This window comes from Palaemon carinicauda, chromosome 1 (genome assembly GCF_036898095.1).
Source record: "Palaemon carinicauda isolate YSFRI2023 chromosome 1, ASM3689809v2, whole genome shotgun sequence".
Lineage (NCBI taxonomy): Eukaryota > Metazoa > Arthropoda > Malacostraca > Decapoda > Palaemonidae > Palaemon > Palaemon carinicauda.
Genome location: NC_090725.1, coordinates 226,045,549 through 226,059,949, shown reverse-complemented (window position 1 = coordinate 226,059,949; position 14,401 = coordinate 226,045,549). Strand labels below are relative to the sequence as shown.

Below are 14,401 nucleotides of genomic sequence, written 5' to 3'. Positions count from 1 at the left end.
AAAGAACATCATTACTAAAAACAAATCATCTATTGAACAGAAGTTATGGAAAGATAAACTATCAACTAAAATTATGGAAAGATAAATTATCAGTCAACATTACACGTTTGTAATCAAGACATATATACTTTATATATGAACATGTATAAATACTGCATATTAAGAAAAAATATCATAGAGGACAGTGACTGCAAAATATCAATTGCAGTTTTTGCAAGAAAAAGTGACCTTCATATTTTAAAATACTTAAATTGCCAAAATCCTACAGTCCATTAGTGAATGCAGTAATCGTACAAAGATACTGAATGCCCTCATATGTCTAGCCTACACTGTAGCTCTTTCATTGGACTCCCAATCTGAAAAAGATGTAAGATTTAGTACTGGTAAACACAAATGCATTACACAATCATTATGTTCCTCCCCAGAAATGACAATTTCTAGTAAAACACTAAATTACATAAAAGAAACCTTTAACAAAAACACTTCCTTGGAAAATCAACACATGTGCACAGATCCTCAACATTCACTCTCTATAGATACTTTCGTATCCTTTGGGTATACCTAGATCCACTACAATCATTGAATAGTGACAACAATAGTTATTAAGTATGGCCATAATATGCAAATAAATCGCATGAAAAGAACATCGCCATAAAACATCATTAATCATAATGAAATAGCATTTGATATCTTCCAAACATAATGAAACTTCATCTAATATCTTTAAACAGCTGTATCATAAATCAAAGCGCATCATCATCAAACAATTAACCAACTTTACCACACTAATAAAAAACATCATAACCAAGCAAAGCTCTGTTCTTCCACTCGGAACACTTCTTCTGGCTTCTGCAGGTATCCATGCAAAAAACAACAAAAAGGTACTTGTAAGACTCATTAGGGCAATACATATACTCTGCATTGAGGCATGGCTGGGGCCCCCCGGAATCACTCCCACTGCAAGAATGCTCCCCTCACCCCAACATTCATTGCGTGAATTCTGACTGGCGGTCTTCCTCAAAGCATCTTGCTTTGAAAGCAACAAAGCATCATCCACCGGGATAGGTTTCGCTAGCATGTCTAATCTGGCCTCCCCCCCCTCCACCAGAGTCAGGTAGGGCATCAGAAAATGTCACAACAGAACACCAGTCCAACCAGACGGTGAACAAACAAAACTAATCCCTAATAGCTATAACAGGAATGTCCAAACTTTACTAGTTTTAATCTGTAACTATCAACCTCCAACAAGGGACATCAAAACTCCAAGGGCCTCCCAACACCCAAGTACAGAATGTCTCTCTCACACTCTCTCTTGCACGCTTCCCCTGAGCACGCCCTCCTTTCAAGAAGGAAGTTACAATGACATCGTCATCTGGGCTTAGTTTTCAAACTCTCCATGGGCTCAATCGTTTGCCTTTCAAACTGGGCAAACTGCAGACACATCGTTTGTGTCAGCGACTGCAAACACGCTTTCTGGCACAAGTTTCATAACAGAAACATGCACTTCACACACATTGGCTTTTGCAATACTTTGATACTCTTATTTTGTTCTGTCTTATCTCTTTCGCTCGCACTCAAACTAGGCCGAACTCAAAATGTGGCAAATACACAACAATCATTCTAGTGCATTTTTCATCCAAATTTGCTCTACATTACGTAAACAAGGGTTCTTGCATTAGCAATGCATCAGAGAGAACTAATTTGAAATCAAAACTTCCTAATGCAATTAAGGATAAAGAAAATGATTCCGATCAGATCTACGTTAAAACTCAAACGATAAACAATGCGACAAGGTGGAAAATGTAAATTTACGTTAAACTTCATTCAGAACATAACACATTCTTCATAGCCTGCCCAATAGGTTCAGCAAAAAAAATCTTAATCAATTTCCAATTAAGAAAAAATAATTTTTACTTCTCTAAGGTATTTAAGAGAGAAACTATTCTATTTGTTTTTACTCACAACGTCTGAAATAATGAAGAACTAAGACATACATACATCAATTTGCATGGCTAACCAAAGAAACACATTCAGCATGAGCCTAACTCCCTCAAGAATAGGTAGTAATAATTGATTCTGTAACTAATGAAGACAAGAATATTGTAACTGAAATCCTACCCATTGGCTAAAATGCTAATTCTTTCTTACCTAATTTTCCACAAAATTATCTCTCAAAACTCTGACATTGTCAGGTATAAAGAAATAATTTCTCGCTTTGTCTTTTCCATTTTTTTTCTTTTATTCTGTGAACAATTGATGCCGCTCTTGCACGCACACTTTCCGTCTCTCTCTCTGTGCTTCTCTTAGACTTACACACACACATCGTGTGCTAACACAATTCTTCACGCACATGGCTTACATGGATCGAATCAGCTGATGCTCATTTTACCTCAATCATCAAAATCTTTTGCAAAGGATGGCATATCCCAACAGTTCATCTACTAACTTCTTTCACACTGTAACTGATATTTTCACAATCTTTGAGCAAATCTCGTAATTTCTAACATGATTTATCTAACATAGAACACATAGCCAAAAATATTAGAAAGGAAACAACTTGAAAAATATAGCACACAAAAGAGAACTGAAATAGGAATAAAACTTAAATTGAGTGTCGTTTGGGCGTAATGGGCGCCCAGCGGCGACAAAGGCACGCAACCATAGTTCACGCCCAACTCCCAAGGATGAGTTTTTATGGCACCTGTCTCTATGGGGGTCAGGTGCTTCCACCGCGAGATAGGTGGTATGCTTTTGATATGTGACATCTGTGATATAGGTCACCCAGATCTAGGTTGCCCCACATGAAATCCCCTAGTGGTTTTCCAAACTCCCTCATGCTTTGACCTGGGAAGTAAAACAATTACAACAGCTTACATTCAACATACATCATACATGGTGCAACTCTTTCTTCAGACCCGGTGGCTTGTGACAGAATTTAGTTAAAACTGATTTCCACAGTACCCAAATCATTTAAAAAAAAGTTTTGTCTTATGACACCTACAACTCTCGTATTTCTCCTTCTCCCTTTGTTCGGGCTCCTCTGCCAAACTCCTTCCACCTCCTCGCATCCAGCAAAGGAGGTAGAGTAATACAATGTCTTGGATGACCCTCGACCAGCTCTTCCGCTCCACCACTCACTAGAAGAGCTGACCAAGGGAGAGCCATATGCCTTGCAGGCTACTGCGTGCTAGATCTTTGGTTGGGGTCCTTGTGGTTGGGGTCCTTGGGAATCCTGGTACGGACCGAGGATTTTTCCAAGGAAAGTACCAGGAAAGCTGTGGAAACCTTCTTCCTCCTAGGTACTCATACCATCGAGGTTCTAACCCACCAAGTTTCAAACTTGTGGGCAAACACCATCCTTAAGTGTCGGGACGTAGTTTCTGAGAGGTTCCTTCATCAGGTCCTTAACGCCAAGGTCGCTAGGCTCAGGAACTCCTCTCTTGAGGGTTCCTTGTTAAAGCCAAGGTATGTGGAGCAGGCTGCAAAGAGGTGGAGGAAGTCCCACTAGGACTCTCACCTCCACAGGGCACTCTCCAAGAGGCCCTTGTCGACTCCCCAGGCTTCTTCAATCGATTTTCTTATGAAAAAGTCATCTGGAGACTGGAGGCCAGTCATCGACCTCTCAGCTCTGAACAAGTTTGTCAAACAAACTCCGTTCAGCACGGAGACGTCAGACATGGTCTGTGAAGCGGTAAGATCATAGGACTTCATGTGCATACTGGACCTAAGGGATGCTTGCTTCCAGATCCCAATCCTTACGTCTTCAATGAAGTACCTAAGATTCAGCTTAGATAGCAGGAAATACAAGTTCAGGGCACTGGGCTTCGGTTTTTCCTCGCCACCCCAAGTCTTCACCTGAGTGTTTGCCCTAGTGTCATCTTTGTCACACAGGATCGGCATCCATTATCTGGATGACTGGCTTATCCTAGCAGACTCTGTGGCAACCCATCTTCAACACCGAGACAAACTTCTGAGGCTTTGCCAAGATCTGGAGGTCATGGTAAACATCGAGAAGTCCTCCCTGCTTCTTATGCAGAGACTGGTAGTCTATACCTAGGTATGGTCATAGACACCAATCTCCACAAAGCGTTCCCATCAGACGACAGGATAATGAGGCTGAGAAAGGTCGCAAGACCTTTTCTCAGACAAGAAGAACTCGAAGCCCATACATGGCTGTCTCCTTGGACACCTATCATCCTTGACCCATCTAGTTCCCAATGGCCACCTCAGGATTCGATCCCTCCAGTGGCGGCTGAAGTCCAAGTGGAATCAAGCTTTCGATTTCTCAGAAACTCTGATCCCCATGAGACCAGCGAAACTGACGGACCTCGAGTGGTGGGTGGCAGACGGAAATCAGCATTGGGACCTAGATCTTCGTGTCCTCCCCCAGACTTGATGGTGTTCTCAGACATTTCAAAAGAAGGGTGGGGGCCCACATGCTGCACCACACAACCTCAGGCCTTTGGTCAGAGTCAGAAAAATACCTCCACACAAATCTCTTGGAGATGAAGACCGTCTTTCTGGCCCTTCAACAGTTTCATCAGTTCCTGGTGGGTCACTCAGTGGTGGTGATGAGCAACAACACCACGGTAGTGGATTACATCAGCAAGGATGGAGGTACTTTTTCGCAGCCCCTATCCCATTTAATAGTAGAGATATTGAGATGGGCCAAGATTCATTTGATACCACTATCGGCACGCTTCACTCCAGGCAAGAGGTATGTGCTTGCCGACAACCTGACCAGAGCATCTCAGATAGTGAGTACCAAGTGATCTGTCTTAGGATCATCTAGTAGTCAACAAAGTCCTGACTATGGGGTTCTCCAACTGTGGATTTCTTTGCAACGACCCCGAACTTCAGGCTCCCGTTGTATTGCTCCCAAGGCCCTCTGGCAAGATGCATTCCAACGACGGTGGGACAACATCGACGTTTACACCTTTCCCCCATTCTGTCTGATGAGGAGGGTAATCAACAAGGCCAGAACATCAGTCAACCTCTCAATGACCCTCATAGCTCCGCTATGGCATCATGTAGAATGGTTCCCGGACCTTCTGTAACTCCTGACGGATCCTCCAAGAGAACTCCTTCCACGATACGATCTACTCATACAACCACACATCAACATCTACCACAAAGCTTTAGCTTCTCTACAACTTCACGCCTGGAGACTATCCAGAATCTCCTCATACAGATAGGATATTTGCAACAAGTTGCAAACAGGATGTCTGGATACCTACAGAAATCATCAGCAGCAGTCAGCCAGGTAAAGTGGAAAGTCTTCTGAGGTTGGTGTTGTGGAACGGGTATCTCTCCACTCAATGCCACTATTCCAACAATAGCGAAGTTCTTCGTGTATTTGCGTGAAGAAATGCGCCTTCCAGACTCGGTGATAAAAGGCTAATGCTCAGCCTTAAGTCTCTCCCTCAGACTGAATGGAATGAACATTTCCTCATCGCTAGAACTTTCCTTACTCATACAGAGTTACGAAGTTACCTGTCCTCAGTCGGAAGTAAGAACTCCCCTATGGACCTTGGTTCGAGTTCTCTGGTCTCTTATGAGCCATTACGCCAGGCAACAGATCGTCACTTGACTTAGAAGATCTTGTTCCTGCTCGCTTTAGCTTCGACCAAACTAGTCAATGAACTTCATGGTCTCTAATACGACGTCGCCCATTCAAGGGGATAGGGAGAGGTAACGTTCAGCTTCATCCCTGAGTTTGTTGCCAAGACTCAAAATCCGGGGGTGGCGGAGCCCCGATTAGACTCCTTCCGGATTGCGCGTCTCCGCTCTGTAACAGATGACCCAGACTATCTTTTACTCTGCACAGTGAGGAGTTTGAGGCTTTACCTCAAAAGAATAGAAGCAGCCAATCCCCAAGTGCCTGCCCTATTCATCAGCACAGGGAGGATCAAGAGGAGGATCACCAAGAACACCATCTCTGCTGGGATTCACAGGGTCATTGACAAAGTCCTGAATCCAGATCCTCCTCCATCATGTGTCCCCAGAGCCCACTGTGTCAGGGTCGTAGCTACGTCCCTGGTCTTCAAAACAAACTTTTTTAGTGACGCAGGTTTTACATGCTGGGATGTGGAAACGGCAAACAACTTTCACAGCCCATTACCTTAAAGACGTGACCCACAGAAGGCTCGATACATTTTCTACTGGCCCTGTGGTGGCTGCACAACAGCTGATTTAATACTTCAAGCTCTTTATTGAACAAGTAGCAGAAGGTTGAGGGCACTGTTACCTGGTTTTAATCTGCGTGAATGAAAAGGTATGACTGGCTATTATTGTTTTCTTCATCCTGGAGAGAGCAGCAGCCTGGGTTCTCAGCACAAGCTGACCTGAAACCACTGCAGGTAAACCATGCTCCCTTATGTACCTAGTATTGTGTCAATACTGTAGCGTCTCATACCCTTGCTAGGTGGTATTGGGAAAGGCTTGGTTACAACAGTTTTTCCTATAAAGACTCGGAATAAGTTTTACCTTGACAGTCACACTGCTTATCTCAACACACAGCTTGCGTAGGCCGCAGACCTTGCATAGCAATGTTTAGCGAGGTGCAACTTATATTTGGTACAGTACTAACCTATTCGGATGAGCCCCCGGGTAAAGCCAAAAAGCCAGATTGGCAGGGACGTCCACCCTCCTAATGTGTGTGTCACCCCTAATAAATAGCGTAGGTTTGTATTCTAGTTAGGGAACAAATGACAAATTCGGAGATAATTTGTATTCTTCCTAACAATACAAACCTTTAGCTATTTATACAAACTTATCCATCGATACTATCCCCCTTGAAGTCCTACCTCCAAGCAAAGTGAACTCAATCACAGGTGTGTGAGTGAGAGGGTAGCAACCTACCCCCCCTAACCCCTGCTAACTAGCAGGATGGGTAGTTAACCCTCGCTAATTTTTAATGGGTCATCCTTTCAGCTTCACGGAAAGTAATAAATAGCCCAGGGTTTGTATCATTAGGTAAAATACAAATTATCTCTGAATTTGTCATATTGGTGACCTTTTAAAGTCTGTCTCATGTAGTTCATGGTTTTAACTTTTTAGTATTTTGATCTTGCCAAAATTTGATGGCTTTGACCATGTGTATGACCTTTATCTCACATCACTTTGCTTTGTTTTTGACTCATTTTGATTTTCAAGTAAGGATGCATTCATATAATTTCATATACGTATAGCATGGACACTTTATCCGGAAATTTAATGAATGTCCTGTATAACTTTGATTTTTTTATAAAAATTGTGAAGGATGCTTTCAAGTAGTGCGCACACAGGCAATTTGCTGAGAGCATTTGTCCATGTTCTAATTTTATAGCTCTACCTCCTCATAGTTCTTCTGATTACAAGAAAACTAACATAAGGCAGGATTCATATTATATGAATGTACATCTATTGTTTAGTCAGTTAACTGAAGAGTTACAAAGTTATTATTGTTGTGTCATTAAGTAGTTGGATGAAACCAGAGTCCAAGTTTGCTGCATTATTGGTCAGAATACATATTTTTAATGTGAAACATTTAGTTATAGAATGTATTTTGATATGGCTACTTGAATTTTTGTCTTTTTGAATTCCAAGGAAGTAATATATGTAATTCTCAGCTGGTGACTTTTTTATGATTTAAAATGTATTTACTACTATAAATGAATTTAGTTTACATTAAGTCTGTCTTATCATTGAATTGCGTAACTAATTTTACATTAAACAATTTGTCAGGTAGTTCAGTAGCAACCTCTTTGTCTGCGGGTGAATCTGTGGAAAAACATGTTGCTATACTAGAAGTGACTCGTGATAAGAAATTCAAAGTGGATAAGCATAAGTTGAAGACTGTGAGACCTTTTGTATTTGAGGTAAGTTTTTAAATATTTTCTTTTTAAGACATCCTGAGGTCTGAGAAGAATTTTTTTTTTTTCAAATGTTATTTTTCAATAAAGCAAGATGCCCTTTAGAGCTGGAATAATGTTTAAGATGTGTATTATTTTATGACTCATTTAGCACTTAATAATATAGAATATTAAAAGAGATTAACTGAATCAAGTAATTTTGAAGTTTATTTGATAAGAATACAATTTTGGTTACACCAAGCTGCAAGAATGTTTTATTTGTTCCCATACCAACAAACCTTCCGTTATTTATGTGGATATTCTTTCAGCGGCAGCTGGAGGTAGCCAATAGACTTTAATTGCGAGGTGGCAAATCTGCCTAACCGCTTAGCAGGTAGGCTGAGGGGTACCCAGCCACCTCTATATATACTCTCACAACGGTGAGAGACGTCACTTTTTTTTGGGCTCAGAAGAGATCGGACGTGTCTGCTCTCCTAACTGTCATTGGGCTTTTTAATTTTTTGTTTTCTCTTTGCAGGTGTGCATGTCTTCTGCGATCGCCTTCACCATGTGAGTGTGTCCAGGGCAAGAGGTTGCCGTGTGCGAGACCTTCATGTCGTCGTTAGAGACCGACCCACACTCTCTGTGTCCTGCGTGCTGAGTGCATCGATGCGAGCAGGGTTTGCCCTGTAGGGAGTGGTCTGCCTCCCAGTGGGAGAAGTTTGGGCGGCGTAGGAACAAGAAGACTAAGCACGATCGTTCTCCCTCAAGGGCGAGCAGTGAGCATTCTTCTTCTCCCACCCCCAAATCTCTCTGAAAAGCTCCGTCTTGCGCCCGCTCTCCCAAAGGACGTTCGAGTAGGAATGCAGATCGCTTAACTCCTTGGCAACTCCAGGGTAGGGGGGAGTGTGTTGCTGCTTCCCTTAGAGGAGCAACTTCTCCCGCTGCTGGCGAGCCTTTCTCCCTTCCAGATCTGCTACAGGTGTGGTCGTTCTTAGGAATTTTGGGACCCCCTTCGAAGGAGGAGCTTGCTGCACCTTCTTCAGCGTGGTGCCACGAGGGATCCTTCTCCGGAGCCATCGACATCTCACGCTCTGGAGCTGTGTGAGGTCCATCTGTCGCCTTTCCATGGCCCTTCCATGCGTGGATGAGGTGATTGTTCTCGTTCGCCCCGCCAACGACCCCCTGCTGACGACGAACCCTCTCTCCATCCTGGGACCTCATTGTCCCTCAACACTCAACCCTCTGTTTCTTCCCACAGGAACCCTCAGGTTGCAGGTGATAATCTTCCAGGGATCAGCACACCTTCCACCAGAAGCTCTAAGGGACGAGCATTGCCATTGCCTCGCCCTTCTGGAACTTCTTCTAATCGCTGTTCGCGACGATCGGAAGATCGTAATGATCGTAGGTCATCACGATCAGAGCGTTCTTTGCCTAAAAGATGCTCACGCTCTGGAGCTTCGCGCTCACGAGACCGTAGGTCTCAACACTCTCTTTGGAGGGGTTCCTCTTCACGAGGACGAGTCTTATGATCGCGTTCTTCACGATCGCGAGCAAGGTCTAGACTTAGGTCCAGACGCTGTGTTCTAGATCGTCACGATCTAGATCACGAGGACAACGCTCACGTTCATGAGGGCGGTATTTGCGCTCAAGAGGGTACCGTTCACGAGAACGATGTTCTCGTTCGCAAGGCCGACGCTAACGTTCACGAAATAGGCACTCAGGGCGTTCACCCCTTTCTCGAACGAGAGCTGGACGCTCCCGTTCACTAACATCACGATCACAAACCGCCCGTTCGCAATCAAGGTGTAGATGTTCCTCATCTAGAGGTAGAGGTAGGCACACACACTGTCCAGTGCATAACTCCGCAATTAGACCTTCCAAACGACCTCGGACCGAACCTGATGATGAGCCCGACCACTCCTCAGACAGGCATCTAGCTAAACCCTCAGTGCTTTTCACAGCATGGGGAGTTTTAGCGAAGCGCTCGCCTACACGACGCTTGGAAACGCGTCTCACTATGACGCGTTCTCCTTCTAGAGTAGTTCCTACTCAGAGGCCTCCTCTACCAACTTTGTCGGATGTATGTGCTCCTCTGGGGTAGCAGGAAGGTGCTAGTACTTCCTCTTCCTCTATGGCTCCTGTTGCAAGCATTTCTGGTCGCCAATCGCGTCCGTTGACGCGGGAAGTTAACGATTTTGCGCAATAATCTCGTGGTTTCACAAACAAATTGCTGAATTTTGCAAGTAATCCGCAAGTAGATGTGTCGGAATTGCCAGCTAGTGCGAACCCAACACCTTCCTCTCGCCCTTCTGCATCCTCCACCTCCAGTGGAACACTGACACCCCTCCCAGAAGGGTTCAAGGAGCCTCCTAATAGGTTTGCAAATGTGTCTATTAGTTTGGACCTTCCTCCGCGGCTGAAGGAACGTGTTCCTCTGCCTCAGAGGTTATCTCCTCCGTCGATTGGCATTCCTTCTGGAGTTTCACCCAAAGGGCACTCTTCTAGTGACCTCCAGGGTGTACCTAGGGGTTCAGAGCTTCCTCCATACTTTCATGTTCACTATCATGAAGGCTCTGAAGGTGGCACCTCCACCGCCACAACCCCCGAGTGTTACAGTCAGGGAAACCCATAGAATCCCTCTGGAACCCTCGTCGAGCTCATCAGTTGGGAGTCAAGATCCTAGAAATAGGTCGACGGCAGACAAAGCTCGCAGATCACCTCCACCCAGGTCACATGGTGAAGGCCAAGCCACTTCTGATTCTTATATGGCCAACTTTCCTTTCACACCAGTGAAAGAAAAGGAAGTCATTACCAATAAGCAGAAGAGACAGATGAGAGGCGTAACTCCACCTCACGCCGACATCATCCTTCCTAGGACGAGTAGGGACATAGGCTCGCCCAGGTAGATCGCGATCCATCCCTTCAACCCTCAAGACATTAAGGTAGTGCCTCCGGATCAGCGTCCGGTTTCCGTTCCTCTTCCTCTTCCAGAGGAGAAGCCTCCAGCTCCTACTGCCAAGGCTTCGTCTAAGTCCTCGAAGAACTCGCAGCTTCCCCTCCTAAGACCGCGGAGGAATGTCCTGTGCGTAGGAAACGGAAGGACACGAAGACGAAATCTAAGAACGCCACGGCACAGGAAGCTAGGGAGGCTCGGGCACAGACACGGTCCTTAGTGACGAGCCCATCCACGGTTTCAGTTGACGACCCTGACCTACCCCAGGCTCTGGATGCAAGCCTGGAAGTGGACGACCCCTTAGACTTGGAGGATGAGAATCTTCCAAAGGCAGCTAGTCCGAACTATCATTCTGAACAGGAGAGACGTGAGTCGGAGCATACCTTTTGGCAGGTCTTTGCTTGTATGAGGGCCATCAAGAGGCTCTCCACTCCTGGTTCCACCATCCAGGAAGGGAAGGATATGGTTCTCGACAAAATATTCGAGACCCAGAAGCCTTCCAGGTCCAATGCGGCTTTGCCCTCGTCCAAAGGTCTGACAGCTGCCATAAGGAAAGCTATTTCTCCAAAGGTCTGACAGATCCCAAAAGGAAAGCTATCTCTCAGGTCGCTGGAACAGATCCTTGAGGGCAGGTTCTTCCTCTTGGTCTCTTCCACTTCCTTTTGTGTTACAAAGGAAGTATTACGATATCGAAGGGTAACCACACTCCACCATGGCCCTCAACCCTTTTATAGAGTCCCTTCGGAGGGAGTTTCCACTCTAACCCTCTCCTCTCTGAAGGCCTCACTATCGGTAGTTGAGCTCCTAAACATAGAGAGAGGTGCGAAGTACGCCATGCAGGCTGCGTCGTGGCTGTATCTATGTTTGGGATCCTTGGGCTTTATGGTCCACTCCCACGATCTGTCGAAGGAGTCGGCCAGGAAGACGGAGGAGTCCATCCCTTTGTCAGGTACCCGGACTTTCTGTCGCACCACATTGTCAACCTGTGGGCGAACGCTATACTCAAGAGAATGGTTACCTTTCTAGGTTGGTTCCACAAGCAGGTGCCGAAAGTGGAGGTTTATTGGTTGAGGACTTCCACCCTCGATTGTTCTTCTCTCTTTGTTCCGGAAGAGATAGAGAGGGCTGCTGAGCAATGCAGGAAATCGTCCAACGATTCTCTCCTCCATAGAGCCATGACATCTTGGTCCTATGGTAGACCTTCCCAGTCTTCCTGGCCTCAGTAAGCACCTTCCTTTACTCACCAGTCAACTTCCAGGTCCTCAGGACCTTCCAAGGTGCCTAAGTGGCCCTTTCAGTCCAAGGGACAGAAAGGGTCCAAGTCCTTCAGAGGAAAGAAGGGAGGAAAGGGAGGTGGCTGAGGTGGTCCCTCCCAGTAGGAATGGCATTCCTCATCACCCACCACCTGTGGGAGGATGCCTACAGCGCCGCTAGCAGAAGTGGCAGATCCCTGGATGGTCGATGTGATCGCCCTAGGGTATCGCGTTCCGTTCATTCAATCTCTCCCTCCTCTGACTCGGGATCCAGTGCATCTAGGCTTCTATGCAAAGGGATCTGCAAAGGAGCTGGCCCCCGGGACGAAGTCCAGAACATGCTGCAGAAGGGTGCTCTCCAAGAGGTGGTAGACAGGTCTTCAGACTTTTACAGGCAAATTTTTATAGTGAAAAAGGTGACTGGAAGCTGGAGACCAGTCACCAATCTCTCCCCTCTGAACAAGTTTGTTCAACAGACTCGGTGCAGAATGGAGACAGCAGACACGGTCATCCAAGCGGTACGTCCAAGGGACTTCATGTGCACAATGGATCTGAAGGAAGTTGTTGGATGGTAGATGAAAACATTTAGTGAGGCCAGAATCTTCTTGTTCCTCCTCCGGATTTGATGCTCTTCACAGATGCATCAAAAGAAGGGTAGGAGGCTCACCTGCTTCACCATTCGATCTCCGGCCTTTGGTCAGAGTCAGAAAGGTTCGAGCATATAAATCTTCTAGAGATGAGAGCAGCCTACCTGGCTCTTCATCAGTTCCAACAGTTTCTGGCAGATCATTCTATTGTTGATGAGCGACAACACCACAGTAGTGGCTTACATAAACAATCAGGGCGGTATCTTTTAACAGCCTCTTTGCCATCTTGCAGTAAAAATCCTCAGATGGTCAGAAGAACATTCTGTGGCTCTATCAGCTCGATTTATTCCCGGCAAGAGGAATTTGCTCGCGGACAATCTGAGCAGAGCGACTCAGATAGTAGGCTCCGAATGGTCTTTGAATTGTCAGATAGCCAACAAAGTTCTGATCGCAACATCTCTGAACAGCAAGCTTTTACTGTACTGTTCTGCAGTCCGGATCGTCAGGCTCTATGGCAAGATGCATTTCAACAACTGTGGGACAACATCGACGTGTACGCCTTTCCCCCGTTTTGTCTGATAAGAAGACTGCTCAACAAGACAAGAGTGTCCAAAGATCTAATGATGACCCTTGTAGCTCCGAGAGAGCTCCCTCCACGACCAGATCTACTCAAACAGGGACACGCGAACATCTTCCACAAAACCGTGCAGTTGCTGCAACTTCACGCGTGGAGAATATCCAGCGTCTCCTCTTTCAGAAGGGCTTTTCACGACATGTTTCAGAACGAATGTCCGGACACTTGCTTAGGTCCTCAGCCTTGGTCTACCAGGCAAAATAGAGTCTTCTGTGGTTGGTGTCAAGGAAGGAGTATCTCTCCACTCGATACCCCTATTCCAGTAATAGCGTACTTTCTTGTATACCTTTGGGAGGAATAGCTCCTTTTAGTTTCAGTGGTGAAAGGCTATCACTCAGCCTTAAGCCTTGCCTCCAAGCTGAAAGGAGTTAACATATCCTCCTCGTTGGAGCTTTCTTTACTCATATGGAGTTATGAGATCACTTGGCCCCAGTCAGAGATCTGGCCTCCTCTTTGGAATGTGGTTCGCATCTTGAGATCCTTAAGAGAACCTCTCTACGAACCATTACGCCATGCAACTGACTGAAATATCACTTTGAAGAAGGCGTTCCTGCTCGCTTTAGCCTCAGCAAAGAGTGTCAGTGAACTTCATGGCGTCTCGTATGACATCGCCCATTCAAGGGGATAGGGGGAAGTTACGCTCAGCTTCGTCCCTAAGTTTATTGGTAAGACTCAGAATCCGGGGGTACTGGACCATAGATGCGGGCCCTTTCAGATTGTGAGTCTTCGTTCAGTAACCAACTACTCAGATCAGTTGTTAGTATGCCCAATGAGGAGTTTGGGATACTATCTTAAACGCACTCCAGCAACACAGCAGATACTAACCTCTCTGTTTGTTAGCTCAGAGAGAATAAAGAGGAGCATCATCAAGAACACAGTTTCCTCCTGGATTCGCCAAGTGATCGAAAATGTCTTGACTCCTGGTCCTCCTCAGGCTCGTCGACCTAGAGCCCATAACGTCATTGGAATCAGTACTTCCCTGGCGTTTAAATGCAACTCTCCGTGTTGCAGGTTCTCCAAGCGGGTGGGGGGAAAAAACAAACTGCCTTCACAGCCCATTACCCCAAAGACACGACCCACAGGAGACTTGATACGTTTACAATCGGTCCTGTGGTGGCTGCTCAACAAATGGTTTAAGA

At 45.6% G+C, this 14,401-nt stretch overlaps 1 protein-coding gene across 4 annotated transcripts in view; it reads left to right on the top strand.

Moving 5' to 3' along the window:
• mre11 (double strand break repair nuclease mre11) overlaps positions 1 to 14,401 on the top strand; it is a 432,238-nt gene that overhangs the window by 148,723 nt on the left and 269,114 nt on the right. For all 4 annotated transcript variants that reach the window (XM_068387688.1, XM_068387701.1, XM_068387695.1 and 1 more), the window contains exon 7: positions 7,726 to 7,859. In XM_068387688.1, the coding sequence (XP_068243789.1) occupies positions 7,726 to 7,859 (134 nt within the window). The remainder of the gene's footprint in view (positions 1 to 7,725; positions 7,860 to 14,401) is intronic.